This window comes from Mercenaria mercenaria, chromosome 9 (genome assembly GCF_021730395.1).
Source record: "Mercenaria mercenaria strain notata chromosome 9, MADL_Memer_1, whole genome shotgun sequence".
Classification (NCBI taxonomy): Eukaryota; Metazoa; Mollusca; class Bivalvia; order Venerida; family Veneridae; genus Mercenaria; species Mercenaria mercenaria.
The window spans coordinates 76,687,721-76,715,459 of record NC_069369.1 but is presented as its reverse complement, the minus strand read 5'-3'; the positions used below and the strand labels follow the sequence as shown (position 1 = coordinate 76,715,459).

Genomic DNA, 27,739 nt, shown 5'->3' with positions numbered 1-27,739 from the left:
TTTGTGAAAGCAGCTTTTTAAAGAATAGTTTGTTAAAAAGTTTTCTCTTGTTCTGTTCTATTCTGTTATCAGGAAAATTGTGCCACCTGATACTAGTGGAAAACCTAGAAAATTTAGAATTCCAAAAATAATCTATTTTCTGTTTCTTCTAACTTGTTTCTTACATCAGAGAATTCATGTAATATTTATGTTTTCTATTTTTGCAGACGACAGATGATGAGCTACCAACCACGCCCACTGTGATTCAGCCAATTACAATAGAGATTCCACAGTCTGCGACACAAGATACAAAACCAGCTCCGCCCACTTCACCATTACTATCTTCCTTACTGCAGAGTAAACAGTTCTCTGTAGATAGTTTGCAACAGATCAAAGATGTATGTGCTTGTATACTTAATTGTATGTGTATTCATGTATGTTGCAAAGTAGATGAAGTAAACATGTTTTTAATATCCTTGAATTCTCCTTGCTTTAAAAAGATTCAAAGAGAAAAATTTAAAATTAGTTTTAAATGTGTGAATACCCATTAACAGTGTTGTTTTTTTTGTCATAATTCAAAAGCTCTGCTACCATAATGAATTTTTATTACTTCAAGCAGAGAATTTAGACACATTGTATTACCATGTATATTCATAAATTTATATCAAACGTTTAGTTAAGTGAAATTCCATTTTAGAAAAAAACGAAGATTATTTTGTTTTTATCAAAAGTTTTTAAACATTTTGCTTGAGCATTTATAAGCAGTATTTCATTAATATATGATAAATAGCTCACCTTGAACCAGAAGTTCAGGGTGAGCTATATTGACAGTGTTATATCAGATGTTCATCATTAGCTTTCTACTTTAAATGACTTCTCAGATTTACAAGATGGATCTTCATCAAACTTTTTCGGAAGCGTCCTTGCATGAATCTTTTTCAAGTTTGTTCAGATGGTTCAGCTTGACCTCTTTTAGGAAAATACTTTTAACAACTTCTTCTTATGAAACATGATCATCACCAAACTTGATTTATAGAATGCTTGTAAGGTCCTTTCTCAAATTTATTTAAATGGTTCTGCTTAGGCCTGATTTAAGGGCCATTGGAGCAGAAAATAGAAAAACCTTTATAAAAACTTTTTTTGAACCACTTAATTGATCATCATCAAGCTTGGTCTGTAGCATCCTGGTAAGGTCCTTTCTCACTTTTATTTAAATTGTTTCACTCGGCTGCTACAGCTAAAAATAAAAAAAAAATCCCTATAAATCATGGCTTCGTCTTGTAAACCACTTGATAGATCATTTCCAATCTACATTTGTAGCATTCTTGTAAGGTCCTCTCTCAAATTTATTCAAATGGTTTCTTCATTTCAGTTTACAGTAACTAAATTGTTGTTGTTTTTGCTTTTAAATAGGTGTCTTTGCTTTTGTGATGCTGTCATAACAGGCCCACTCTGGAGAACGTTCCTGAAGGTCCTTTAACAGCTCAGTAGTTGTTCTCAGTATGTGCTGAAAATGTATAGACTGTTTAAAAACATAAGAAGTAGACGTATAGTACTTGACTATATTAGTTTTGCAGGCGAGTGATAGAAAAAATTCGAAAGGTAAGATATTGCAAAATTTTGAATATTGACACTGTCTTCAATGATGGACTGGAGCATTTGATTTAATTGTTACTGTATATTCAGGAAGCAGAGGCAAACCATGCTTTGAAGGCAGCCAATCAGGCGGAAGCACTGCAGCAGTTGATCAATCAGCAGGCAGATAATGTGACACCTGACACTATTCAAAATACTACAGGTACTTTTCTGTCTCGGAAATATTATTTCTTTCTTTGGTAAATCAGATAGATTGCTTGTTTGTTAATATAAGTATTGTGGAAAGTCCAGTAGTTCTTTAATTTTAATTTGATTTGATTTTCCAAAGAGATGATAGATTATTTTTTTTAGCTCACCTGTCACAAAGTGACAAGGTGAGCTTTTGTGATCGCGCGGCGTCCGTCGTCCGTCTGTGCGTCCGTGCGTCCGTAAACTTTTGCTTGTGACCACTCTAGAGGTCACATTTTTCATGGGATCTTTATGAAAGTTGGTCAGAATGTTCACCTTGATGATATCTAGGTCAAGTTCGAAACTGGGTCACGTGCCATCAAAAACTAGGTCAGTAGGTCTAAAAATAGAAAAACCTTGTGACCTCTCTAGAGGCCATATATTTCACAAGATCTTCATGAAAATTGGTCAGAATGTTCACCTTGATGATATCTAGGTCAAGTTCGAAACTGGGTCACGTGGGGTAAAAAACTAGGTCAGTAGGTCTAAAAATAGAAAAACCTTGTGACCTCTCTAGAGGCCATATTTTTCATGAGATCTTCATGAATATTGTTTAGAATGTTCACCTTGATGATATCTAGGTCAAGTTCGAAACTGGGTCAGGTGGGGTCAAAAACTAGGTCATTAGGTCTAAAAATAGAAAAACCTTTTGACCTCTCTAGAGGCCATATTTCTCAATGGATCTTAATGAAAATTGGTCAGAATGTTCACCTTGATGATATCTAGGTCAAGTTCGAAACTGGGTCACGTGGGGGTAAAAACTAGGTCAGTAGATCTAAAAATAGAAAAACCTTGTGACCTCTCTAGAGGCCATATTTTTCATGAGATCTTCATGAATGTTGGTCAGAATGTTCACCTTAATGATATCTAGGTCAAGTTCAATACTGGGTCATGTTGGATCAAAAACTAGGTCAGTAGGTCTAAAAATAGAAAAACCTTGTGACCTCTCTAGAGGCCATATTTCTCAATGGATCTTCATGAAAATTGGTCAGAATGTTCACCTTGATGATATCTAGGTCAAGTTCGAAACTGGGTCACATGCGGTCAAAAACTAGGTCAGTAGGTCTAAAATAGAAAAACCTTGTGACCTCTCTAGAGGCCATATTTTTCAATGGATCTTCAGGAAAATTGGTCAGAATGTTTACCTTGATGATATCTAGATCAAGTTCGAAACTGGGTCACGTGGGGTTAAAAACTAGGTCAGTAGATCTAAAAATAGAAAAACCTTGTGACCTCTCTAGAGGCCATATTTTTCATGAGATCTTCATGAATATTGGTCAGAATGTTCACCTTGATGATATCTAGGTCAGGTTCGAAACTGGGTCACGTGGGGTCAAAAACTAGGTCAGTAGGTCTAAAAATAGAAAAACCTTGTGACCTCTCTAGAGGCCATATTTCTCAATGGATCTTCATGAAAACTGGTGAGAATATTCAGCTTGATGATATCTAGGTCAGGTTCATAACTGGGTCATGTGCGGTCAAAAACTAGGTCAGTAGGTCGAAAAATAGAAAAACCTTGTGACCTCTCTAGAGGCCATATTTTTCATGAGATCTTCTTGAAAATTGGTGAGAATGTTCATCTTGATGATATCTAGGTCAAGTTTAAAAGTGGGTCACGTGCCTTCAAAAACTAGGTCATTAGGTCAAATAATAGAAAAAGCTTGTGACCTCTCTAGAGGCCATATTTTTCAATGGATCTTCATGAAAATTGGTCAGAATTTTTTATCTTGATGATATCTAGGTCACATGTGCTCAAAAACTAGGTCACTATGTCAAATAATAGAAATAACGACGTCATACTCAGTTCAACACTGGGTCTTGTGGGGATAGGTGAGCGATTCAGGACCATCATGGTCCTCTTGTTGTTTTTACTTTCCTCCATTCCTGTTAAAGGGAGGTAAACAGACATACTTAATGGACATGAAAATCAGTTATAAAAGATGAATGAAAGTTTCTCTAGAGTTTGAAGGAAGTGACCTCAATGAAATATAGACTTATAGCGGTGTACATACGTAGCCTCATTTGAAGATTTCATGTGTGTTGCAAGTTTAAAACAAAGATAGTGTCTTAAAGTTTTCAGGCACCTTTTTCACTAGTCACTGTCGTGAGTTTTATATCTGTAGATAATATCTCGACAGAAATGAAAGGTACAACCCCCCAACCTTTCAAATAAGGTTTGCAACGACCTTAAAAATTCTTTGAATTTGATACCAGTTCTTAAAAACTTGAAAATCATGAAAATCCTTAAAAAAGAAATAGAAAAAGTTCTTGAATTTTAAAAAAAAAAAGAATGCTTGAATGTCAAGCAAAACTCCTTGAATTTCAACCATAACTTTTTAAAAAATGGTCTGTCAGCAACTTGTTTTGTAGAAAGAATAAATTTCAAAAAGAAATATTTTATAGATTTTGTGCTAGAACAGCATACACACATGTTTGTTTCATGTTATAACATTTGCAGAATCCCACTTGATGCATTGGTACCCTCACTCTATTGGGCTCGGGCACCAACCAATTCCTCCGGATACTGCAGATGTTATAACCAAAAAAATGTGCATTATCCCTATAACATACTGATTTTCAAAATTATGTGTTGACTTTATATAAGGAGAGATATGGTCTTGTCTTTCTATAGTTGATTCCTTTTTACAGACGAGCAGCCGAGTATGGAGGATGTTGCCATGGCAACACATATCAAGGTAGAGAATGAAGTTGAAGTTATATCAGATGTCAAAACAGAAGTAGATGTTGAGTCAACAGATCAAGGTAGTTAGAGTCTTAATCTGTTGAATTAAATCATGCAAACAGTACTTTATACAGGGTGTTTGTTCATTGGATTTTAAGTTAAGGTCAAATGGTGACTTTGCAGCACTTTTGATGGTGAAGGAAAAATGCAGATCAGGGTCTGAGCATAATTTCGAGTTGTAGGCATGGGCAGGCACTTAAGTAGACCTGTCAGCCTACAATAAGAAAGCCAGATAGTTTCCTTACATGGAAGATTTCTACATCTTCTGCTGGGTTTTTAACTCACATGAGCACAAAGTGCTTGGGGATGAGCTATTATGATCACTCACTGTCCGTCATTAGTCTGTCTGTCATTCCGCTCTTTAGAATGACATCTCCTGCAAAACCATGTGGTGGAAGTTGATGAACTCACCAGCATATAGTTTGGTTGGTCTTCTTCCAAAATTGTTCGCAGCTGTTCTGTCCGGTTTCACATAGTGGCTGCCAGAGCTGAAATAGAAAAATGTTCAAACAACTCGCTTAAACAGCTATTCTGATTTTAGAATTATTTCATGGTCCTTCTAGCAGGGTTGTTCATATTCTAATTCGTCAAAGAACATGGCTGCCAGAGGGTGTGGTAATTTTTCTCTACATGTGTATGGTGCAAAAATTTACAAATCTTCATGTATGAAATTGCCAGCCCGATTTTAAATTAATTTCACACAAATGGTCCTTGTGTGACCCTCTACCAAGACTGTTCAGATTATTCCGATTGGTCAACAAACATGGCCGCTATGGTACTTTTCCCTATATTTATATAGTGGAAATGTTAAAAATCTTCTTGTATGAAACTGCTAGCCAAATTTTAAAATAATTTCATGCAAATGGGCCTTGTGTTACCCTCTTTTAAGATTGTTCAAATTTACAGTTCTTCAAAAAACATGGCCACCAGGGGGCATTGTTCACTTTTCTCGATATGTTTACAGTGGAAACTTGAAAAATCTTCTTGTCAGAAACTGCTGGCCCAGTTTAAAAATAATTTTACACAAATGATTCTTAGGTGACCCTTTATGAAGAGTATACAAATTATTCTGTTTTAGTAAAAAAACATTGACTCCGTGGGGTGTGACCACTTTTCCCTACATGTCTGTATTGTAAACTTTAAAAATCAAACAGATTTACTGTAAAATAATGAAATGATGTTGAAAATGCCATTTAATTTATATATAAGACAAACACAATTTCATTTCAGTGATAGAAGTGGAGAGTATGGATATAAAGGAGGAAATAGTAGAGTGTCATGATATGGTTGTCGAGGAGACAATAGAGGTCACAACACATGAGAGTCCTGTCAAAACACAGCAACCTAAACAGGAAACTGTAAGTTGATGCAGATCTTAGATTGATCATTCATCTTGCTCATTAAATTAGTATTGATGAATAAGAGTCAGATCTTAGATTGATCATTCATCTTGCTCATTTGTTCATTCATTCATTTGTTCATTTTTCATTCCTTCGTTCATTCCTTTATTCATTCAGTCATTCATTCATATTACAGCCAGTTGTAGAGGAAGTTAAGGAAGTAGAAGAGACGGTTCCCCCAACAAGTTTTGTTGATGATGAGGTGTTGGTAAGAGAAGATCCACCCTCACCAGCTAGTAGCATCTCATCACGAGTGAGTGAGGCAGGCAGTAAATCTAGTTCTAGAAGATCTAAAGGTAATGTTTATAGTGCAAATAAGTTGATTTGATGAAAAATAACATAAATTTTTATGCCCCCGGCATCTACTGATGCGGGAGGCACATAGTGATTGTCCTGTCCATCCGTCTGTACGAGGTTAACCAGATGGGACCGTTTCGTCTAGCATCAATTCCCCTAACTAGAATGACTTGATACTAATGCAAATGTAACCTGTGACCATTCCTCATCTTCAGACATCACCTGACCTCAGTTTGACCTTGACCTTGAACTTGACCTCGTTTTGGACTTAGGTTGCTTTGTATCGACAAGGATGCCACCGGGGGCATCAAGCGTTTATTGAATGCAGCTCCTTGTTGTTTTAGTGTTTGATTCACCAGTTCTTATTTGCAAGAACCTGTCAAATAATGTACATCATTTTAAAGGGGTAGTAGGAATGTTTTTGAATTTTATATCTTTTCTTTTTTATGGCCAAAGATGTATTTTCATGTTAATGTATTGCCCATGTCAACAATAGATAATGTATCAGAAGAACAATATACAAATGAAATTTTCTAAAATCCCTCTTCCACAATTTTTAAGAAAGAATTTGGAAACAAATTCAGTAGTTAAGTCACTACTACAAAAATAACATTGACAATTTTATGTTATAATACTTTTTGTGTGCCTGAAATCAGGTATTATGTGATGACACAGGTCAGCTGTACATCTGTCTGCTCAATAACTTCAGAATAGTTTGATCTATGATTTTAAACTTGATAGGTAAGCACATTGCTCTAAGCATATTATGATCTACATAGCATTGCTCTTGTTGAAGATTTAAATTTGTATTACTTGATAGAAAAAAAATTCATGAATGTTGAAATTTTATAACGTAATAACTATATAATACTTGAGAAATTAATGTTTTGACAGAACTGTAATGACTTTCTACAGGTGGTCGAGGATCAGGGGGTGCAAGACGAGGAAGTATAAGGTCAGCCCGGAGATCTAACACTGTAAGTATTTGTTACGGAATGTACATTTCTTGAAGTTCTCATTTCTGCTCTAATTGAGAGTTTACTTATTATACAGAGATTTCAACAAAACTTGACAGATACACAGTTTAGCAGAATGGATTAAAATGAATGTTCTTTGGAGCTCTGATCTCTAATAGATTTTTCATTTCCTCTTGATTTCTTATATACTCTATTGATTTTTCTTTGTGTGTACAGTTACATGTCAAAACAAATTTCCTCAGACTTTCATGTATTTCTTTTATTTTTATAAACATTACTTCATTTTTTCTGTTTTATCAGCATTCATGAATATAAGATATTTAGAAAGGTTATACATTAACTTGAAAACAGACATGACATTTGTATAATCATAAAAGTTGAAGTGCATGTGAGGCTATGCGAAAATTTTTATGTGACTTAATTTTGCACCTTACTGTAGATGCACAATAAAGAAGGAATGGTGTCATTGTTTTGGTTGCCCTCTATGGTTAATTCTAATATGCTTGCCTCTGTTAAAACACTCCTACACTAAAATGACGTCACATTAACATGCGGTGACGTCAAAGTTTTTGTTGCGACCAAGGAAGAGCGCTTCTATTAAGGGCATATTAGAATCGAAATAATTTATAGCACACGCATGTTTTAACACTATTTATACACTCAAGTGGTGATACGTTGTTCAAATAATTTCATGAGGGCTGTGCCCTCGTGAAATTATTACGCCCGACGTATAACCACCCATTGTGCATAAATAGTGTTAAAGCACTCTTTTGCTATAAATTATTTCTTAAGTCAAGACCATGATTACTAATAAAAAAAGAATTTTCATGTCAGATCCCTTAAGATTATTTGTGAGAAAACTTGAAATGTGGTAATATTACTATTTTCTTATGAATTCTCTTTTGATCTTGGAAAATTTGTTTCTGTGCATTATCTAAGAATTAATGCTGAGTGACTATCAAAAATATGCAGTACCTTTGTAGAAGAAACAGGGTTATTTATGAATGCTGTTGCAGGAGAAAATTACATTACATTGGGACTTTTTAAAGTATGAATTTCATAAAAAAATGCAATGAAACTTTTCACCTTTTAAAAATAGAACCGTGTTATGAAATTCAATATTTTTTTGATAAATGATTAGACTTGTGTAAATATCAGCATGTAAATAAAAAATGTATGAAATAAAAACCAGGCTGCATAAGATATGAACCCAATGATTGATGTTTAGAACAAAACTATTTATTCTTGTTACTACAGGATGATCTAAGTTCACGACCAAGTGATGCTGATACAACAGATGATGATGGTGACTCAAGTATTGTACTCCCTACCTCGGGTAACATTGCTCTGTCAGAGTCGATACCCAACAGTCCTCATAGCTCTCACTGGTTTGTTTTTGTTTTCTTTGTTTTTAGGCCTCCTTTCCAATTGATTGCCGCTCACTGCTGTTGATTCAATCCATCTTCAGCTGTATAATTCTTTGGTATGAAAAAGCTGTCCAACAATCATGCTGAAGGTCGATGGCTCTCCCAAGGTGCTCAGGCATTACTGAATCAATACCCAGAAGCACTTAATGTTATCTTCAGTTGAAATTGGAACGTCGCCATATGATCTAAAATGTGTCAGTGGACATAAAACACAACAAAAACAAATCACTTTGATAATTATAATTGACCTTGAGCCATGTGTATATTTCAAGACTGTCTAAGAACTTACTGCTATGGCTCCTATGGTAGTGCAGATATATCACACATTGTATTCTGTTTGATATACTTCCAGTGCTTATGATTCTTCATACATCATGCTGAAAACATACTGCTATTCTTAGCAAAATGTTGTTGGATGTAGCACTCATTTTTTCCACATTTGGAAAAATTAAGATAGTTCAACTTAACGGAGTAGATAAATTTCAATTTTCTTTTGATTTTGTTTATGTACGAGTATGTCACTTTTACCTATGCACAAATCTGTCAGAAATGATTTTATTGACTTTTTAAAATGGCAGAAATTTCCTCTTATAAAGATGATAATGTGATATGTAATGTTTTTGTTATTTTCAGCTCTGACACTGAAGATGATAAGGCATACAAGTCATGGAAGAAATCTATCATGTTGGTTTGGAGAGCTGCGGCTAATCACAAGTAAGTGTTGAAGAGAGCTGAGGCTAATCACAAGTAAGTGTTGCAGAGAGCTGCGGCTAATCACAAGTAAGTGTTGCAGAGAGCTGTGGCTAATCACAAGTAAGTGTTGCAGAGAGCTGCGGCTAATCACAAGTAAGTGTTGCAGAGAGCTGCGGCTAATCACAAGTAAGTGTTGCAGAGAGCTTGGGCTAATCACAAGTAAGTGCTGTGACACAAGAAAGGTTTCAGGCTGCGCTAATCACAAGTAAGTGTTGCAGAGACTGCGGCTAATCACAAGTAAGTGTTGCAGAGAGCTGCGGCTAATCACAAGTAAGTGTTGCAGAGAGCTGCGGCTAATCACAAGTAAGTGTTGCAGAGAGCTACGGCTAATCACAAGTAAGTGCTGGAGAGAGCTGTGGCTAATCACAAGTAAATATTAGAGAGAGTGGTGGCTAATTACAAGTAAGTGTTGAAAAAAGCTGTGGCTAATCACAAGTAAGTGATGGAGAAAGCAGTGGCTAATCACAAGTAAATGTTAGATAGAGTGGTGGCTAATCACAAGTAAGTGTTGAAGAAAGCTGTGACTAATCACAAGTAAGTTCTGGAGAGAGCAGTGGCTAATCACAAGTAAATGTTAGAGTTGTGGCTAATTACAAGTTAGTGTTAGAGAGAGTTGTGGTTAATCAGAAGTGTTGGAGAGAGTGGTGGCTAATCACAAGTAAGTGTTAGAGAGTTGTGCCTTTTCACAAGTAAGTGTTGGACAGAGCTGCAGCGATCACAAGTACGTGCTGGAGAGAGAGAGTAGCGGCTAATCACAAGTAAGTCCCGGAGGGAGCAGTGGCAAATCACAAGTAAGTGTTAGAGTTGCTGCTAATCACAAGTAAGTGTTGGAGGTAATTACAATTACCGTTAGTGTTGGAGAGAGTGGTGGCTAATCGCAAGTAGGTGTCAGAGAGTTGTGGCTTATCACAAGTAAAGTGTTGGAGAGAGTGGTGGCTAATCACAAGTAAGTGTTGGAGAGAGTTTTGGCTTATCACAAGTAAATGTTAGAGTTGTGGCTTATCACAAGTAAGTGTTAGAGAGAGTGGTGGCTAATCACAAGTAAGTGCTGGAGAGAGCAGTAGCTAATCACAAGTAATTGTTGGACAGAGCTGCAGCTAATCAGAAGTAAGTGTTTTGGAATGTGCTTCTACAGAAAAAAAAACACAAGTTAGTGCTGGAGAGAGCAGCGGCTAATCACAAGTAAGTGTCGGAGAGTTGTGGCTTATCACAAGTACGTGTTGGAGAGAGTTGTGGCTAATCACAAGTAAGTGTTGGAGAGTTTTGTCTTATCACAAGTAAGTGTTGGAGAGAGTGGTGGCTAATCACAAGTAAGTGTTAGAGAGTTTTGGCTTATCACAAGTAAGTGTTGGAGACTTGTGGCTTATCACAAGTAAGTGTTGGGGAGAGTTGTGGCTAATCACAAGTAAGTGCTGGAGAGAGCAGTGGCTCATCACAAGTAAATGTTAGAGAGAGTTGTGGCTAATTACAAGTAAGTGCTGGAGAGTGCAGCGGCTAATCACACGTAAGTGTTGTAGAGAGCTGCAGCTAATCACAAGTACCGTATGTTTTGGAGAGAGTGGTGGCTAATCACATGTAAGTAGCCGAATACTGAGCTCTGTATATAGATCTACCACAGAAGGTACTACATAATAAAATACGTGTATTTGTACAAAAAAGTTATTGCAGAAGCTGTCATTTTGTGATGATGTTTGCATTTCGACTGACTGTGTTGCTAGTATATTAAAATTTGATTGTTATTGATAGAGATTATTTAGGCTGTAACTTTGGTTGCAAGAAGCTAAAATTTGCCTGAAATTTGACAGGGTTTTATTATGCACCCCTCCAAGGAAGAGGTGATATATTACTTTGCCCATTGTCAGTTTGTCTGTCAGTTGGTCAGTAAACCATTTGGATTCCTGTCAGTAACTAGGGAACTCTTAGCCTCATAATAGTCAAATTTCATAGATTAATTGCCTGTGGTCAGTAAATGACTTCAATAGTTTTGGGGGTCAGTTGGTCAAAGGTCAAGGTTACAATGACCATGAGACTGAAAACTCGGAACTAAAGAACACCTTGGCATACAATCATTAAAACTTAATAGGATGATAGCCTATGGTTAGTTGATGACTCTTTTTAATTTATGGTTCAGGATGTCAAAGGTCACATTGACATTGAAACTGGTTTCAGGGCGATGGGTAAAGTATGCTTTCACCTACATTTCCAAAACTTCATGGAATGATTGTCCCTGGTCAGAAGATAACCGGGTCAGTAGGTCAAAAGTCAAAGTCACAGTACCCTCAAGGCTAAAAATGGCTTCTGCTCAGTAACTCAAAAATCCTTAGACCTACTGCCTTCAAACTTCATAGGATGATTGCCTGTGATCAGTAAATAACCTCTAACGTTATAGCAATCAGTAGGTCAAAGTTCAAAGTCATAGTGATAACTGATATCTGAACTTAAAAAGGGTAAACGTGGCTGATATATTATTGTTTATTATTGTTTGTATCTTTCAGGTATGCCAATGTTTTTCTCCACCCAGTAACAGATGACATTGCTCCTGGCTACTCTATTGTTGTTAAAAGGTATGATTTTAAACATCCATGTAGTAAGCTGTGTATAATCACCTACTATCATTTCTTTATTGTTTAAGTTTTTTTTAATTTATGTTGTTTTAATTTATTGCATAGTGTCTACATTTGAAGTTATGAATCAAAGGTCAAATAATCCACTATTAAACATTGGCAATTAGAACGACTGACATTTCATCGTGGTTTTACTTGGCATAATTCTAATGAGGATTGTTTAGTAACTGTATAATATGCTAGGACTGTGTGTCAACTGAGGAACCTGGTTGGGCTGGAACCCGTGGTCTCAATTTTGAGAGACTGTCACCTTAACTACTTGCCTACCACTCGCCTTGTCATCAGGAATATATTGAGATACAACCACAATGAATATAGCGGTTCTTAGGAGAAAATGTAGCTTGATTGTATTGTGAGAAAGTATAGTTATACTGATACACAGCACACTTACATGCACCAACGCCCAAAAAAATTTTATTTTCACAGACCAAAGGATCTGACCATCATTAAACGACATATAGAGAATGGGACGATCAGAACGACGTCAGAATTCCAGCGAGATATGATGCTGATGTTTACAAATGCCATCATGTACAACAATGCTAATCATGATGTATACAGAATGGCAATAGAAATGTACAACGATGTTCTAGAACATATAGAGGTAACGCTACTCTAGCACTAAGCGTTTTAGCTGGACTATTTGAAGGATAGTTAGAACTATTGCACTCAGCCATTTATCATCATTAGCTTCCCTGTTAATTTTGGTTAGGTATTTATATGTAAGCTGGTATCTCAGTACCCACTACTGGGAATGAACTGAAACTTCACACACTTGTGTGTTCATTGTGATGATTTGACATGCATTACACAGGTTCCATAACTCTACATTGCATTTTTACAAAATTATGCCTCTTTTTCAGCTATTGTATTAATTCAGTTAAGTTTCTTTAGTGAAATTGCTGTTGAATAGTCAAGCTCTTGTTTTAATTGAATGTTTAATGTCAATTTACTTTACACTTCTTAATAGACTTTTTTTAGGAGTGACTTTATGCTCTTATATTTGTAAATGTTTGTCACTTATTTTTAACTTTTTCTGTGATGCCCTTTTGCAAAAGTTAACAGTCAGAATTTCTTTATATCTGTAAGAGAATATTTAATTTAAGATGGCTTGTTACCTAGGTAAGTGTTACCAGTCTAGAGTGATTAATATTATGTTATGGTAGTGTTGTAGAGTATTCATATTCAGCAGTTCCTTCAACTCAATTTCTGCTCCATTTCAGCAATATGTCAGCACTCAGCTAATGGTTCAAAATACAGAAGCCAAGTTACTCCGACCTACCAGGAGGAATGAGAGTAGTGATAAGGTAACATAGAGATTTATTGTTTCTTTTTCTTGTATTACCTACCTTGTCAGCTGAGTAGGAGGAACATGTGTCATAGATTGAAAGTTCTGTCCCGAGGTGTGATGAATAATGACTTAAAAGTGTGATGAATAATGACTTAAAGGTGAATTATGATTTGAGAACAGGTTAACAGCTGTTCATTTGAAGAGATGTCCAAATATAAGGAAAGGATTGTGCTGTAGATAAAAAAGTATTTTCAATGGTTGGCACCAAAGTGTACTGAAATGATAGTACTTTAGATAAAATATTCCCTATGGTTTGTGTAAGGAAGCAAAGGTATTGTAGATTGACCAATATTGCTTGTAGTTAGTGCCAGTGTGTAAGGAAAAAATTGTACTGCAGATCAAATAATTTTCCTAAAGGTTGGTGCTTAAGTGTAAGGAAAGAGTAGTACTGTAGATCAGATAATATTCCCCAGTGGTTTTAGTTTCGTTAATTCTTGCCATCATTGTAAATGACAGATTAAAAACCTTTGTGAATGCTAATCAGCATTATTTCCCAAAACATAACCAGCTAAGATAAGTGAATTCTTAAGAATTCAAAATCATTGTTGAATTCCAAAACGTGAAGTGAAACAGATTGGAAAAATATGCAGTCTACCATAGTATGTGTAAAATGTGTTCTCAGCAAGCATTCAGCATCAGTTTTTAAACATTTTTCTCATTACAGGAGGAAGAATCCAGAAGGCGGAGAACATCATCAGAAGCTGAGGGTGGAAAGTCAAAGAAACGAAAGTCACGAGCTGACGAAACTTGAATAGTTTTTTTATCCATTTGGAAGGCTTCAGATTTTTGAGGGGGTATTATATCAGTATAGGGACAGACTGTATAGACTAAAAAAGCTGTGCTTGTTTTGGTTTATTGAGGATATTAAAGCGCAAGTCACAGTTTTCAACAAATCTGTGGAATTATAAAATGCTAAGCAAAACTGGTGCTAGATAAAAGGCAGAAGAGGTCTAATTCATAGAATGTGGGTTTTTCTTTTTTCTGATAACTGTTTTCAAAATCAGGATTCTGTCTACGTTTTTACAAATACACTTTGTGTTTAAGACAGATTTTTACTTTTGTTATTCCTTAATATCAGATATAGATAAATCAGATCATAGTTTACAAGGATATTCAAAATATTCACCCCACCTGGTAGTAAGTAGCTTCAAATTTAAGGCAAGTGAAAACCATTTTTGATGAATGTGCTTTTGCCGTGATGATGTCCATATTATGTTTATAGGTACCATATTGAATAAAATTAATAATTTTATATTTTTCATTGAAATTCATTCTGAATTTTGAATAGTTCCTTTAATAGTTCAGGTAGTTTATATTATATAAATGATCAAATTATTACTTGTGACCTTTTTGAGATTTTGGCATCTTTTAATATGAAATTAAGAAACTTACAAAGTGTACTGTATAATGTACCTGAGATTGAATCGGAGGATGTACAAAATTAGCTGGGACAGCGATGATACAAAATGTGAAAGTAAATGTAGAATTAGAACCAAATATTAGATTGAGGTAAATCTCCTGTGAAAAATGTAACCTTTATTGAATTTGTGAGAGAAAAAAACAGTCAGGAAAAACAGAAATACCAAAATGGGAAAGTAGATATGCGAAATCACACACAAAAAAATGTAGAATTTAGTATAGCAGCATTAAAAATAAGTTTAGAAAATGTGCTAAAATCAAGGTAATGAGAAATGTAAAAGGTTGAAAGGTTTTTGCTATAGATATTTGAACTGTGAAAATGCAAGAAATAGGAAATATAGAAGTACCAGTCTGCTAAGAAAGACAGCAGGCTAAGGGTATATTCATTGATTGCATGATTTGAAGATGAACATTCTGTTACTGTGCAGTCATATTTGTTGGAGAGCGGACTTCTTTTGCTTAAAAGCAGAAAAAATTCTGCATTCAAGTGGGTTTGGTTGCAAATTTTTGTACAATTCCTTGTAGAAATTTTCAGGCTTTGCATTACTAGTTTTGTTCTGTTTTGTGTAAAGTGGGACACTCGTATATAGTGTATGAAGGATGGTAATTATAAAACAAGGCAAGCAAACTTTTTTGCCCATTCAAATATTGGTTTGGACTGGGGCATTTAGATTGTTTGCTTTGATGTGAATGCAATTTTTCATACTGATTTGTATCTTTGCTGTTAAGGTCAGATTTATGTCTCCATATCTGTTACAAGAAAAGGTTGGTTTTTTATCAGGAAACTGATAACAAACTGTGTGGTAATAAAACCAACAAGTTTGGAGACCAGTCTCAAACTTCCAGCATCTGCCTGGTTGATTTTGACCAGTAGCAAATCTACATTCTATAGACAGCCTGCCCACTTTGTTCAGGGAGAGCACAGATCTATGGAACATGGGGTTGTGAGTTCAATCCTTGGGTAGGGTGTATGTTCTTCGTGATGATTTGATAAAAGACATTGTGTCTGAAATCATTCATTCTCCACCTCTGATTCATGTGGGGAAGTTGGCAGTTACTTTCGGAGAACAGGTTTTTACTGGTACAGAATCCAGGAACACTGGTTAGATTAACTGCCCACCATTACATTATTGAAACATTGTTGAAAACTGGTGCTACACCTAAAACAAACATTCTGTAGACTGGTCTCCAAACTTAGTTTTATAACCACTGACCATGGCTTCTTTTTCAAGTTTTTCAATACAGTCTGTGTTAAACCTGTGGTATCTCCTGAAATTTGATTTTCTAAATACTGGTATTTTGTTTAACTTGACTGCCACAATTGTGTTCAAACTGCCTGTATGATTCAAACATTAACTGTTATTTTCTATGTCGATAATTAATGTGGATTTTGAATAAAACATTGGGCTGATATTTCTTGTTGTTTTGAAGTAAAACTAAAAAAATCACACAAATGTTTGATTTGTTAGTAAAAAGTATGTGAAACCAAAGAGCTATAAATATACTTCTTTGGTGAAACCTTGGATAGAACTTTCTAAATTTGTGTATAGAAGGAACTGGAACCACTGTCTTAACCTTACATAATCGTAAGAGATGATTAATCAGGTCTGAACACGAGGTTTTGTTGTATCTCTGTTATTCCAGTGTGTATAAAAGTTTTGATTCCATGCCATATAACATGTACTGTGTTGGTTAACCATAAAACCCAAAGTAACTAATCTATTGAAAATCTGTCTGTTATATAAGAGTCATTATACACCCAAAGGGACGTATTATGTTATGACGCTGGTGTCCGTCTGTCCGTTAGCAATTTCGTGTCCGCTCTGTAACTCTTGAACCCCTTGAAGGATTTCAAGGAAACTTGACACTAATGTTCACCACACCAAGACGACGTGCAGAGCGCATGTTCCGGATGACTTGCTTCAAGGTCAAGGTCACACTTAGGGTCAAAAGTCATATCAGTTTGTTTCGTGTCCGCTCTGTAACTCTTGAACTGCTGGAAGGATTTCAAAGAACTTGGCAGAAATGTTCACCACATTGCAACGATGTGCAGAGCGCATGTTCCGGATGACTCGCTTCAAGGTCAAGGTCACACTTAAGGGTCAAAGTCATATATGACTTGCTTTGTGTATATTGCTCTGCATTGCAGTGCTCTTGTTTTTATTGGCAGATCTCTTTTTTTAGTACTTACAGTAAATTTTTTTGTAATTACTCCTTTATGTTACTATAAAGAGCTTATTTGAAACTTTTTTATTATTGGCCGTAGGGAAAAACCGAGACCACTTTTCTGTGGTACAACATGGATGGTACCTCCAATTTTAAGGTGTATTTTTACATACCTGTACCTGATAAGGATTTTTTTGTAGACTTTGAATTTTTTTTTTTTGTGGACTTAGATTTTTTTTTTGAAGTTTTCCTTTTGTTGTTCCAGTCCTTTAGGGCTTCAACAGTCAAGTTCTTCCATCCTATGATGTAAGCCTTTGGGCGTATATTGCCCCGCTTGGCGGCGCTCTTGTTGCACTTGCAATTGTTTCAGGCTGAACACCACTAAATCCGGCTGTTCTTTATTCCGTATAAAATCCACTTACTCTAAAACGGTTTTTCGACATTTTCTAGCATATCAGATTTTCAGAGATTTATATTCCCATAAAAAACTATATCGCTACTTTAGAAAAACAAAAAGAAAATGGGCTGCTTTCGATAGAATGCTTAGTAATACATACTGAAACGCGGTAGAGTGAAAGAAAACACGATGCTATTGAGAAAGGGCACGAGAAAAGCCAGAAAGGTTAGCACTAGTTATATTTAGACTACTTGTGATAGACATGCGGAGGCTTACACTTGATTTGGTAGTGATCTGCTAAATCATATGGTCGAGTGTGCACGTTGTCAAGGCCATAACTTTGTCAAAACATTATTTTTGACCTCAGATTTGTCGGGAAACTTCCCGTTCGGTAACACAACCACTGGGGATTTCCCTATTTCCTGAACGGCAGTATGTATCATTAAAAGTTTACATACGTCGCTGAGCAAAAACCTGATTACAAAAAAAAATCTGAGTGGGTAGGGGTTAAGTTCTGACTGAATGCATTTCATTGTAAATATACATATCTGTGTTTCCCCATTGGGAAGTTACGTTTCCTGTTAGGGAAGCTTTGAAGTTTACTTCGGAAATATTAAAGTTGAATAAACATTTTGTTAAGACATTAAAAAGAAATCTGAACGGTAGCAGAAATTCAGTAGAGTATCTAAGTTTGATTTAATGACACCGTCTATTCTCTTATGCAGGAAACAAGTAAAAAATGATGACGGGAAACAAGTTACTATATTTAGTAACAAGTTTCCCGTTCATGAATATTCCGGGCCAATACTGTCAGGAAGCAGCGAAGTAGATAAAAATTGTATTGAACCAAAGAAGTATTAAATAGCACATTGATTGACATCAACATTGATTCGTATGTTAAACACACAATTATTATCATAAAGCAATTATAAAACTGAAACAGCCCTGACACGTACAAATCGGACACATTTAAATGTTTTCACTTTTTTATTGAGTTCGTGTTTTATTATACAAAATAAAGTCTTGACCCTTATCATGCTGGACACGATTGATTCTGCCTTTGAGACCAGTGCACATCTTGATCAGCCTGCACATCCGTGATCAAGATCTGCTCTGTTGCCATTCAGTAAGACATTACTATATTCATGGTAAGCCCCACTTGTAACAGTTAATGGTACTGTCCAAATTGAAAGGTGGACAAGTTCATTATATAAATTTAGCAGGTAAGGGTTAATTAAGCTTTGAAAGAAGAAAAAACAATATTTTTTTTACTATGGACAGACAAAGTCGCTTGGCTTAAGAACGTCCCATGCTTTTCCGGCTAATTTTGCTGGTCCAGCGCACGTGATCAAGTGTGGATCCTGAATCACATACGAGGCGTTACCAACTTTCTCCCGTAACCATCGGAGGTGACAGTCACAGTACCAAGGATTGGTGTCTATATATAGCTCGGACAGTTTCGGAATGTATTTAACATCGAGCACTTCCGGTTGTAGTGTTGACATTTTATTATCTTGTAACCATAATTCTGACAAAGAAGCAAAATGGTGAAAGGCACCAACTTCGACTTTTCTGATGTTGTTGGAGTACATGTAGAAGGTCTGTAAGCTGGTAAGACTTGTAAATGTGTCGTTGGTGATCACAGATACCTTGTTCATATTCATGTCAAGAATCGTCAAGTTTCTTAACCCATAAAATGCATTGTCCTCAATTGTAGTTACCTTCCAAAATAGAACAGAAAAAAATGTTAACCTGAAAGTATTTACTGTTTCTTAGTTTAATCATATTATGTTGTACATACATATATTTCACATACACTACATACATGTATTTAACATACACCAGTTGAAGAGTACATAAATTGGGGTGAAGACAGAACACTGACGACGACCAGGCACCTACGATGACAAACAAAACGCCACGTCGACAAGATATTACTACAACTACAATGTATAAACCAGAAAAGACATGTACTGGAACCGACTAGAAAAAAACAACGCCACCACAAAAGTTGCGATACAATTGCAATTTTCGCATGGCCAGTTTCTCTACTGTCCATCTTCTGCATGCAATCACCCAGATGAACATGCAAACCATCAGCTAACAGCTGAAGCTCTACACAGTCGCATAGGAAAGTGTCAAACCAGTCAGCATGGAACGTCTCATACCGTTGCCTGTGCATGGCCTACTATTATTATGATATTTTTTTATGATTTATGTTCTTTGATAAACGTACTTCAAATTATGTCTAAGGAAAGTTTCAATTTTTCTTTTATTGCATTTCAATTTAATTTCGCATGGTTATTTATCAATATACATGATATATTAATGTTTTATGCTGAAAAGGGAAATTTATTATTAATAGAGAACCTAACAAAATAAAAACAACAACAACAAATGTTGTTCATATTGGACTTTTTCGATATTCCACAGAATTTTGTGGATAAAACAGAATCTACATTACTCTTATTTCTTCACAGAAATTGAGTTTAATCTAATAAATCAGCAACTGATTTTTTACTCCCCCGAAGGTGGCCATAATGAGACGACGTGTCATGCGCAAGACCCAGATCCCTAGCTCCAAGGTCAAGGTCACACTTAGAGGTCAAAGGTTAACATGGTCTGTTTCGTGTCCGGTCCATAACTCTGCCATTTATCAAGGGATTTTGAAATTACTTGGCATAAATATTCCCCATAATGAGACGACGTGCCATGCGCAAGATCCAGACCCCCTAGCTCTAAGGTCAAGGTCACACTTGGAGGTTAACGGTTAACATGGTCTGTTTCTTGTCCGGTCCATAACTCTGCTATTGATGAAGGGATTTTGAAATTATTTGACATAAATGTTCCCTATAATGAGATGACGTGTCATGCACGAGACCCAGGCCCCTAGCTCCAAGATCAAGAACCTAGAATTACGCGTGCACACAAAATCATACGTCCATGTATATATTTACACATACACTGGTAAATATATAGGTGCACGCGCAACGAGCACCCAGAATTACGCGTGCGCGCGTAATAATATACGTCCACGTATACATTTATGCGTAAACTTATAAACATAAAAGAGCACGCGTATATTTAAGTGCAGCTAGAATGTGCGTGCACGCATTAATATATGTCCACGTGTACATTTCTATACGCGCATGCGTAAATATGTAGGTGCATGCATAAATGGACGTTCATTCGTAAATTTATGCGTGCAGGCGTAATTACAAGTGCATGTACGTTCATGCGTAAATTTATGCGTGCAGGCGTAATTACAAGTGCATGTACGTTCATGCGTAAATTTATGCGTGCAGGCGTAATTACAAGTGCATGTATATGTATACACGCGCACGTCCATATAAATGTGCGCACACGCAAAGCAGACTCTCGACCCAAATGGTACACCATACATTCTTACCACTTCCAGGATAGTATCAAATGAGTGGCATTAGACCCCCGCACGAACTTCGTTAGTTATAATTCCTCTAAATGATTATGCTTGTAAATATATACATGTAGACTTTCATATTTTCTGCCTATAGAAATTGCCACACTTCTTATAAAGCATCCTGTTGTCAATTTTGTCAATTTTCGTTGTCGCGCTTAATTAGAATACCTTTTCTTTGTTTTTTGTTTCCGAAGAGTGACTGTTTGAAACACACAAACTCGGAACATTACGTGAACATGTTACTGGGCACCGGGCCCTTAATGGCCAAGTGGTTAAGGTCGTTTACTTCGAATCACCTGACCCTTGCCACTGTGGGTTGAAATTTCTCTTTAGGTTGGGTGTTCATTCTTTCATGTGAAGAAGTAATCAACAGTGGTTCTGTCCAGGTGTTCGTTGGTGCCTGAAATATGTCCAAATAGGGCATCTTGGGTATTTTTCCACCAAGTCGCCACATGTAGTTGTGTCAGTGTGACGTAAAACCAACAAAAGCGACTAAAACAGTTAATGGGCAAATGTGTAAGTTTAAATAAAACACAAAATTACAAGTATATTAGACTTCTAAATGAAAATTTCCTGTCTAAATTGTGAACAGTGAACGTACCTGGCCTTCCCAAAATGCCAATGTTTCCAAGTTTGGCAAATCCACGAAAAAATATGCCGGAATCGTTTTTATTCGGTTTCCAACGTAATCCAAGTGCTGTAGAGAACGCGGGAGGTATTTTAGCATGTGTTGTAATAAGTTGAAGCGAACTGATAATATCTGCAGGTTTGATGTTCTGCTGAAAGTACCCGGGGGTATGCTGTCAGCTGTTAAGTTATTGAATGAAATGTACAGTGTCTGTAAAAAGAAAAGAGGATCGAACACTCCCTTTTCAACCACAGACATTTGGTTATTGGAAACATCGAGGTACTGCAAGTCTGTGTAATTAACGAAACTGTCCGATTTTAATAATTTTAGATTATTGTTAAAAAACCAAAGCTTTCTAATGGTCTTTGGGAGACATGTCGGAATCGTCTGGTATTGGTTATACGATAGATCAATTGTCAATAGTTTTGGTAAATCCAACGCGCCCGTTTCTATGCTGCCCTCACTGAAGCCGTTTACTGATAAGTACAGTTCTTGCAGATTGTTAAGTCCCTCTAAATCGTCCTTTGCAATATGTTCTATGCCGTTTTCCGATAGTTCAAGAAGCTGTGTATCAGATGGGATACCGGACGGCACGGCTTCTATACCAGTCCTGTTGCAGTACACAGACTGCAGCCCTTCGAAGTTCAGACATCTGCAAGGTGATGGACAAGAAGTTCCTCGATATGCAGCCTTGGTCGCATACAGCATTAGAAATAACGTTGTAAGATGGAAAAAATATGCCATTTTTTTATCTGTAACGTTGAATAAGTATCTTGAAAAATAGTAAAAAAAATTAAAAAAGAGTTGAACATGATAACCATGAATAACCTGAGCAACAAAAATTTTGCGCATACATGCGATATTGATAAATGCAAGTTATATTGCACATAAAATTATACTACTCATTTTAGATAATTGCGGCTACTCAAGTTGTGCAACCGGCTCATTTTTATCATTCAGAGAGAAAATTTTATATTCGTTCCTACTGCAGAAAATTTTGAATAAAGCTGTTGTTCATGTTGTCAGAAAAAAATCTAAATCTGCATGGTTACAATATAACAAAATGAAATTACAATTGCTAACAAATGAATATACTGTAATAGTTTGAGGTGTCATGAGAATAATAATTTATTACCTTTACTTGGCTGTCAATCGAGATTATAATACAAGTGATATCTGATAAATGTACATTTGCTCTTGACATAGATACTATTTGATATAATATTTATGATAATAATAGTAAATGGGCAAAGCTATTCAACTGTACTGCTGATAGCTATTCATAGCATAGCCTTTGTATAGAGAATACATATCCCTATAAAGAAAAATGAGTCAAATTTCTTTTGGCAGGGGATGTGCGATTATTTATTCACGTACGTATCGTTGGCGTATGTGTGTGTTTTTTTCACAACAAATCGTTCTTTTCTAAGGACAGACAAAATCACTTGGCTGAAGAACGTCCCATGCCTTTCCCGCAATTTTTGCTGGTCCAGCACACGTGATCAAGTGTGGATCCTGGATCACATAGGAGGCGTTACCAACTTTCTCCCGTAACCAACGCAGATGACAGTCACAGTACCAGGGATTGGTGTCTATATATAGCTCGGACAGTTTCGGAATATATTTAACATCGAGCACTTCCGGGTCAAGAGCAGACAATTGGTTTGCTTGGAGCCACAATGACGACAGAGAACTGAAAGAACGCAGTGCTCCTGGTTCGATTCTGCTTATATTATTCTCGTCCAGATAAAGGGTTTGTAGCCCAGTCAAACCGTTGAATGTGTCTTTAGTTAAGACAGAAGAAATCTTATTTTCCATGAAGTCAAGAAGGGTAAGTTTGTGCAAGCCGTAAAACGCATTGTCTTCTAGTGTCGTCATCTGCAATTCGTATTTATTTAATTTAATTATGCCGCATATGTTTTTATTTATATTTTACTAATCATTAACAGTTTACAAAACAGATACTAACTTATCAGCATAAGATTCTTCTCAATGCAAAAGAATTCAAATACAGGACTATGATTTCGCCCTGTTTTAAGTTACAAAAGATATATTTAGCCTAGATTATGAAAAAAAAACTGATCTGGAATTCTCATGGAACATAAGAGTGAAGTCTCCCTAAATCTCGTGACAATCAAATGAGACATCGTTTATCAATGAAGACACTTTCTTTGCTGTAAGCATCCTTGCATTTGATACCATTGATCACGTTGATAACTGACCCCCAAAACGGTCAGTTCCGGTTCTGTTGTTTACCATTTCTTTGGTTTGTCATACCAAGGAAACTTCGTATGGTCAGAGTGTTCGTTAAATGATATGTGAGCTTTTCTTAATAATTCTTTATTGAACGGCATGTCTTAACCAATGTGTAAATGTGTAAATGAATAAGGTGTAAATAGGGTAAGGCTTACCTGCCCTTGCCAAGCTTCAAATGTGTTTAGGTTGGGTGTTGTTTGGAGTGCATACGCTGGCAGCATGGTAATCTGGTTTCCGACATAATCCACGTATTGTACTGACGGCGGCAAATCAGGCAACACATGTTTGAATTTGTTGAATCTCATTTCAAGTTGAGTGAGATTAAGATTCTTGGAGAAAAGATTAGGCGGGATGCCACTATCCGTTAGATTGTTGAATCGGATGGAAAGACTTTGAAGAGCTGGGAGAGGAGTAAAAGCCTTAGTCTCGATTTTGTACAAACCATTGTTCTCTAGTCGCAAAGTTTGTAAGTTTGGATATCCATTGAAACTATCAGCTTTCAGTACAGTAATTTGATTTAAATCAATTGTTAGGGAAGTCATTTTATTTGGTAGGGATTTCGGGATCGATGTGTAAGAATTGTCGTCCAAGTCAATATCTGTTAGTTTAGGCAAATCGAGTGCACCGAATTCTATACTCCCTTCATGATATCCATTAGAATTTAGAACAATGTACTGCAGGTTTGGTAGATTGTTTATAGCACCGACCTTGATGAACGTTATCGGATTCCGTGATAGATCGAGCAATTGAGTATCTTCCGGAATACCCTGAGGTACGGCACTTATCCCCGTGTTATTACAGTAAGCAGACTGGATGCCCAAGAACTCGTAACAACGGCATGGTGATGGGCACGGATGTCCTTTGTAGGCTGTTCTTATGGGATGTAGTAGTGTAGATAACAACAAAAGGCTGACCGGTAATAATGTTGTCACAAAAGCCATGGTGAACTATCTAAAATAATAACACAAAACTTACTAGATCTAATGCACATTTGTTCGCATTTAAAAATGTAGGATTAATAATACTATTATATGTATGTTTCTTGAAAATGTCTTTGATTGTAGTTTCAGATTAAAACGTTTCCAGCAGTCTTAAGGGATTCTTCAACGGATTTAACTAGACTAAACAAAAAGTTTTAAACTCTTTCTCTCTTTGTATTTAATATGATTGTAGGAAAGTCAGTGGTTATAATTTTGCTTAATTTGTATTTGTTTTGATTATTTGAAACAAAAAACATTTTACATCAGATGAGTTCTGTGAACAGCTTTGTTTTAGAGAGAGAGAGGGGGAGGGGTGGGGGGTGGGGGTCACTCTCGAGCGAACACCGCTGTGAAAATTAAAACCTATTATGTTGTAAAGTTGGTACAGGGGTTAATTGTTTCTTAGAATTTTGTCTGATTGGAAAAGAAAATATTTACTCTTGTTGAAATGGGTTTGCATGGTAGAGCTGTGATTAATGAAAGTTGTACCGTCTTGATAAACTTTTTTTTCAATCATGTCTTGCTAGTCAGCAACTTTTCAGAAAATGAAAAAAAAATGAAGATGCAGTGCTCATGGAATCAGAATTTACCTAAAAATTATCATATCAGATATATAAGGGTTGTCCAAAGTCCAACTGACAATCTTAAAATTATGCCCATTAATGATACCAACAAATCTTCCACCTTCATTCCTTTTGGATTTCATAATTCACAATGATTCAATTCTTAATCCAGCAGCCTTCCAAAAAAAAAATAGAAAAAAAAGATTTTACTTAAACTTTCTCTCGTGCACTTCGCGCTTGTTTCACACTGCCTTAAAAGCACAATCATGCTTCCGGATGTACATGAATTGATATATCATTTTTTAATATAGCACTGAAATTGTGTAAAATCATACATGAATATCATTCGGACTGGTATTTTATGCAGTTATACACCTTCTAGTTAACATCATCATTTTTCCTGCGTGACTAACGCGAAAGAAAAATTTGCTCAACACTTTGACATTATGTTTACAATAACAAACAGGAAAAATACTTTATTATTTTCAAAAAATAAATGTTATAAACCTAGAGACACACCCTTTACAATAAAATAGTAGGGGTAGTATTTAGGCAATTTGATTTCGAACAGGGGGAATGAAGTCCTGAACCGTCCACTTCTGGTTCATGTGAGGAAGTTGCGAGTTACTTAGAGAGAACAAAACTGGTCCGTGTATGGAGTCAATGAGCACTGGCTAAATCCCCCTTCACAGAAATTCTGTTGAAAAAAAAAATACATGAAAATGTCAAACGAGGAAACAGTCGATCTCGTAATTTCAGTCTGTATACCAGCATCTTATATAAACAATATCTTTGAAAACGGAATATTAAGTTGCCATGGCGACAAGTTTCAAATTAAACATACTGCATTTTATACAAGAAAAAACAGATGTCAATGTAATACAAGAGTTGGACAATATTGATATTCAATTTTCTAGCATGAATATAAGAAGGGAGTATGTTTGCTTTGATGGAGATATCTAAGTTTTTCAACAATATCGGTGCTCAGTTAGTTCTGAACTAGCATGTGCTCATCAAGTAACAGGCCCGCATGAACCAGTCGCATGGATGGCATACGCGTGGGGATGCATGACATTTTACCCCATGTCGGGCTCCAGTTTAAAATAATGATGTACGTCCGTGGATATGCTCCTGTATGATAATTATATACCTCACATCATCAATGCAAATAATCGGATATTGAAAGTAATTATTTTGGAAAAAAAAGTTAAATGTTTTTGTTTTACTGTAAGTAAATAAAATCTCTTACTTTGAACGGGTATATCAGTCCACTCCAGTTCAGGGGTGATGTTATCTTTGTTTTCATGATAACATATTTAAAGATAACAGCGGCGATAATTTTTGACCTCAACTTTATTATTGAAACCATTTATGTATAGAGAACTGCATACATCTCCATGATGGTTTTAATCTTTATATTTTTCCAGTGTTGAAGTCGATGTCATTCTAATTTTTTCTTGGTTGGACAAGATTCACAATGCCTTCTTATAATCACTGAGTAAACTCATATGAGTGTGTATTACCATTTGCCCAAGTTTCGAACAAAGCCGTTGGTGGAAATTGCGACACACCTCATGTAGTCTACCACCTGATTAAGTGGACTTCCCTTATACATGTACAGTAAAAATGATCGGGCTCCTGGATCCAAACGGACAAGAAGTAATAGAAGCATCGAGTCCAAATACTCAAGGATTTTCATATGAGGTAACAAAAGCTGTACAAAACATGATACAGTACCAAACATCTTATAAATTGCAAATACCACATTGAAGTAAGACAAATTCTTATTACTGTCAATCGTTGTTAGCAAACACGCTGACATGAAAGGCAGAGCAATGTTCAGTTTACTTGGAACATTTACCCGAATGCAAGGTATGTACAGTTGAAACCCAGTATCTCGAATTCCAAAGGACCGAGCGTTATACTTCAAGGTAAACGAAATTCGACTTGTATGGTGGCATATTTCCGCCACCAGATAGCTATCGCGATACTTTAAAAAGTTATCTTAATAAAACGCAGTTTTCTGAATAGTCGAAAGTTTCCTTGAAATTTTACTACGATTAATTACTCTAGTATCGCGATATTTTTTGCATAAATTTGTCATTTTCGTGCACAATCCTTTACACTTGTACGCATAGGCGTAGGAGCAGGGGGGGGGGGGGGCAGCGGGGGCCAGGCCCCCCCAAAGCTAGGAAAGTATAGTTTGGCCCCCCCGAATATTTTGGAAAAGAGATATAAATTGCAGTCTAATATAACATTTACTTAGCATCATATAATTCTTTTCAACCTGATTTCTGATTTGCATTTGGCCTTCCCTTGTATTCTGACTAAAAATGTCTCTTTCCGTAGTGTGAGTACTGAAATCTGTACGCGCCACGCCAAGAATTGTTTACATTTTATGAAAATAATATATCATTGAGCGCAATCACTACAGTTCCGGTTTGAGCGTCTGCAAAATCAATGTAGCCTAACTATTAAGCCTGTTTACGCATGTAAACGTTACGTATTTTTTTGTT

The 27,739-nt window shown here is 36.1% G+C and overlaps 3 protein-coding genes across 4 annotated transcripts in view; 1 reads left to right on the top strand and 2 right to left on the bottom strand.

Moving 5' to 3' along the window:
• Window positions 1-16,207, top strand: part of LOC123547520 (bromodomain-containing protein 8-like) — a 42,180-nt gene extending 25,973 nt beyond the window's left edge. The window contains exons 9-20 of the mRNA XM_053551772.1: window positions 207-377; window positions 1,666-1,777; window positions 4,453-4,566; window positions 5,777-5,904; window positions 6,083-6,242; window positions 7,159-7,220; window positions 8,478-8,608; window positions 9,281-9,361; window positions 11,896-11,964; window positions 12,451-12,628; window positions 13,248-13,331; window positions 14,040-16,207. Coding sequence (XP_053407747.1) covers window positions 207-377; window positions 1,666-1,777; window positions 4,453-4,566; window positions 5,777-5,904; window positions 6,083-6,242; window positions 7,159-7,220; window positions 8,478-8,608; window positions 9,281-9,361; window positions 11,896-11,964; window positions 12,451-12,628; window positions 13,248-13,331; window positions 14,040-14,126 — 1,377 coding nt within the window. The 3' untranslated portion in view covers window positions 14,127-16,207. The remainder of the gene's footprint in view (window positions 1-206; window positions 378-1,665; window positions 1,778-4,452; window positions 4,567-5,776; window positions 5,905-6,082; window positions 6,243-7,158; window positions 7,221-8,477; window positions 8,609-9,280; window positions 9,362-11,895; window positions 11,965-12,450; window positions 12,629-13,247; window positions 13,332-14,039) is intronic.
• A 2,118-nt stretch (window positions 16,208-18,325) lies between these two features.
• On the bottom strand, window positions 18,326-22,605 carry LOC123547517 (carboxypeptidase N subunit 2-like). Of its 2 annotated transcripts, XM_045334690.2 has the most exons (3): window positions 22,560-22,605; window positions 21,398-22,176; window positions 18,326-19,078 (listed from the first exon to the last, which is right to left on the bottom strand). In XM_045334690.2, exons 2-3 carry the CDS (start codon window positions 22,166-22,168, stop codon window positions 18,629-18,631), a joined length of 1,221 nt encoding a protein of 406 aa, XP_045190625.2. In that variant the 5' UTR covers window positions 22,169-22,176; window positions 22,560-22,605; the 3' UTR covers window positions 18,326-18,628. The 2 variants fall into 2 exon arrangements, with proteins under 2 accessions (XP_045190625.2, XP_053407745.1); XM_053551770.1 differs by lacking the exon at window positions 22,560-22,605 and having other exon boundaries at window positions 21,398-22,400.
• Window positions 22,537-26,581, bottom strand: LOC123547518 (slit homolog 3 protein-like). Its single transcript, XM_053551771.1, has 3 exons — window positions 26,473-26,581; window positions 23,836-24,631; window positions 22,537-23,302 (listed from the first exon to the last, which is right to left on the bottom strand). Exons 2-3 carry the CDS (start codon window positions 24,619-24,621, stop codon window positions 22,850-22,852), a joined length of 1,239 nt encoding a protein of 412 aa, XP_053407746.1. The 5' UTR covers window positions 24,622-24,631; window positions 26,473-26,581; the 3' UTR covers window positions 22,537-22,849.
• Between the last annotated feature and the right edge of the window lie 1,158 nt (window positions 26,582-27,739).

What these genes read in the sequence shown, in the direction of transcription:
- LOC123547517 (XM_053551770.1), bottom strand. Translation starts at nt 22,276, where the DNA reads ATGCGCAAAATTTTTGTTGCTCAGGTTATTCATGGTTATCATGTTCAA. An exon ending in TGGCATTTTGGGAAGGCCAG is followed by an intron (nt 19,079 to 21,397) that starts GTACGTTCACTG and finishes CTATTTTGGAAG; the next exon opens with GTAACTACAATTGAGGACAA.
- LOC123547518 (XM_053551771.1), bottom strand. Translation starts at nt 24,621, where the DNA reads ATGGCTTTTGTGACAACATTATTACCGGTCAGCCTTTTGTTGTTATCT. An exon ending in TTGAAGCTTGGCAAGGGCAG is followed by an intron (nt 23,303 to 23,835) that starts GTAAGCCTTACC and finishes TACGAATTGCAG; the next exon opens with ATGACGACACTAGAAGACAA.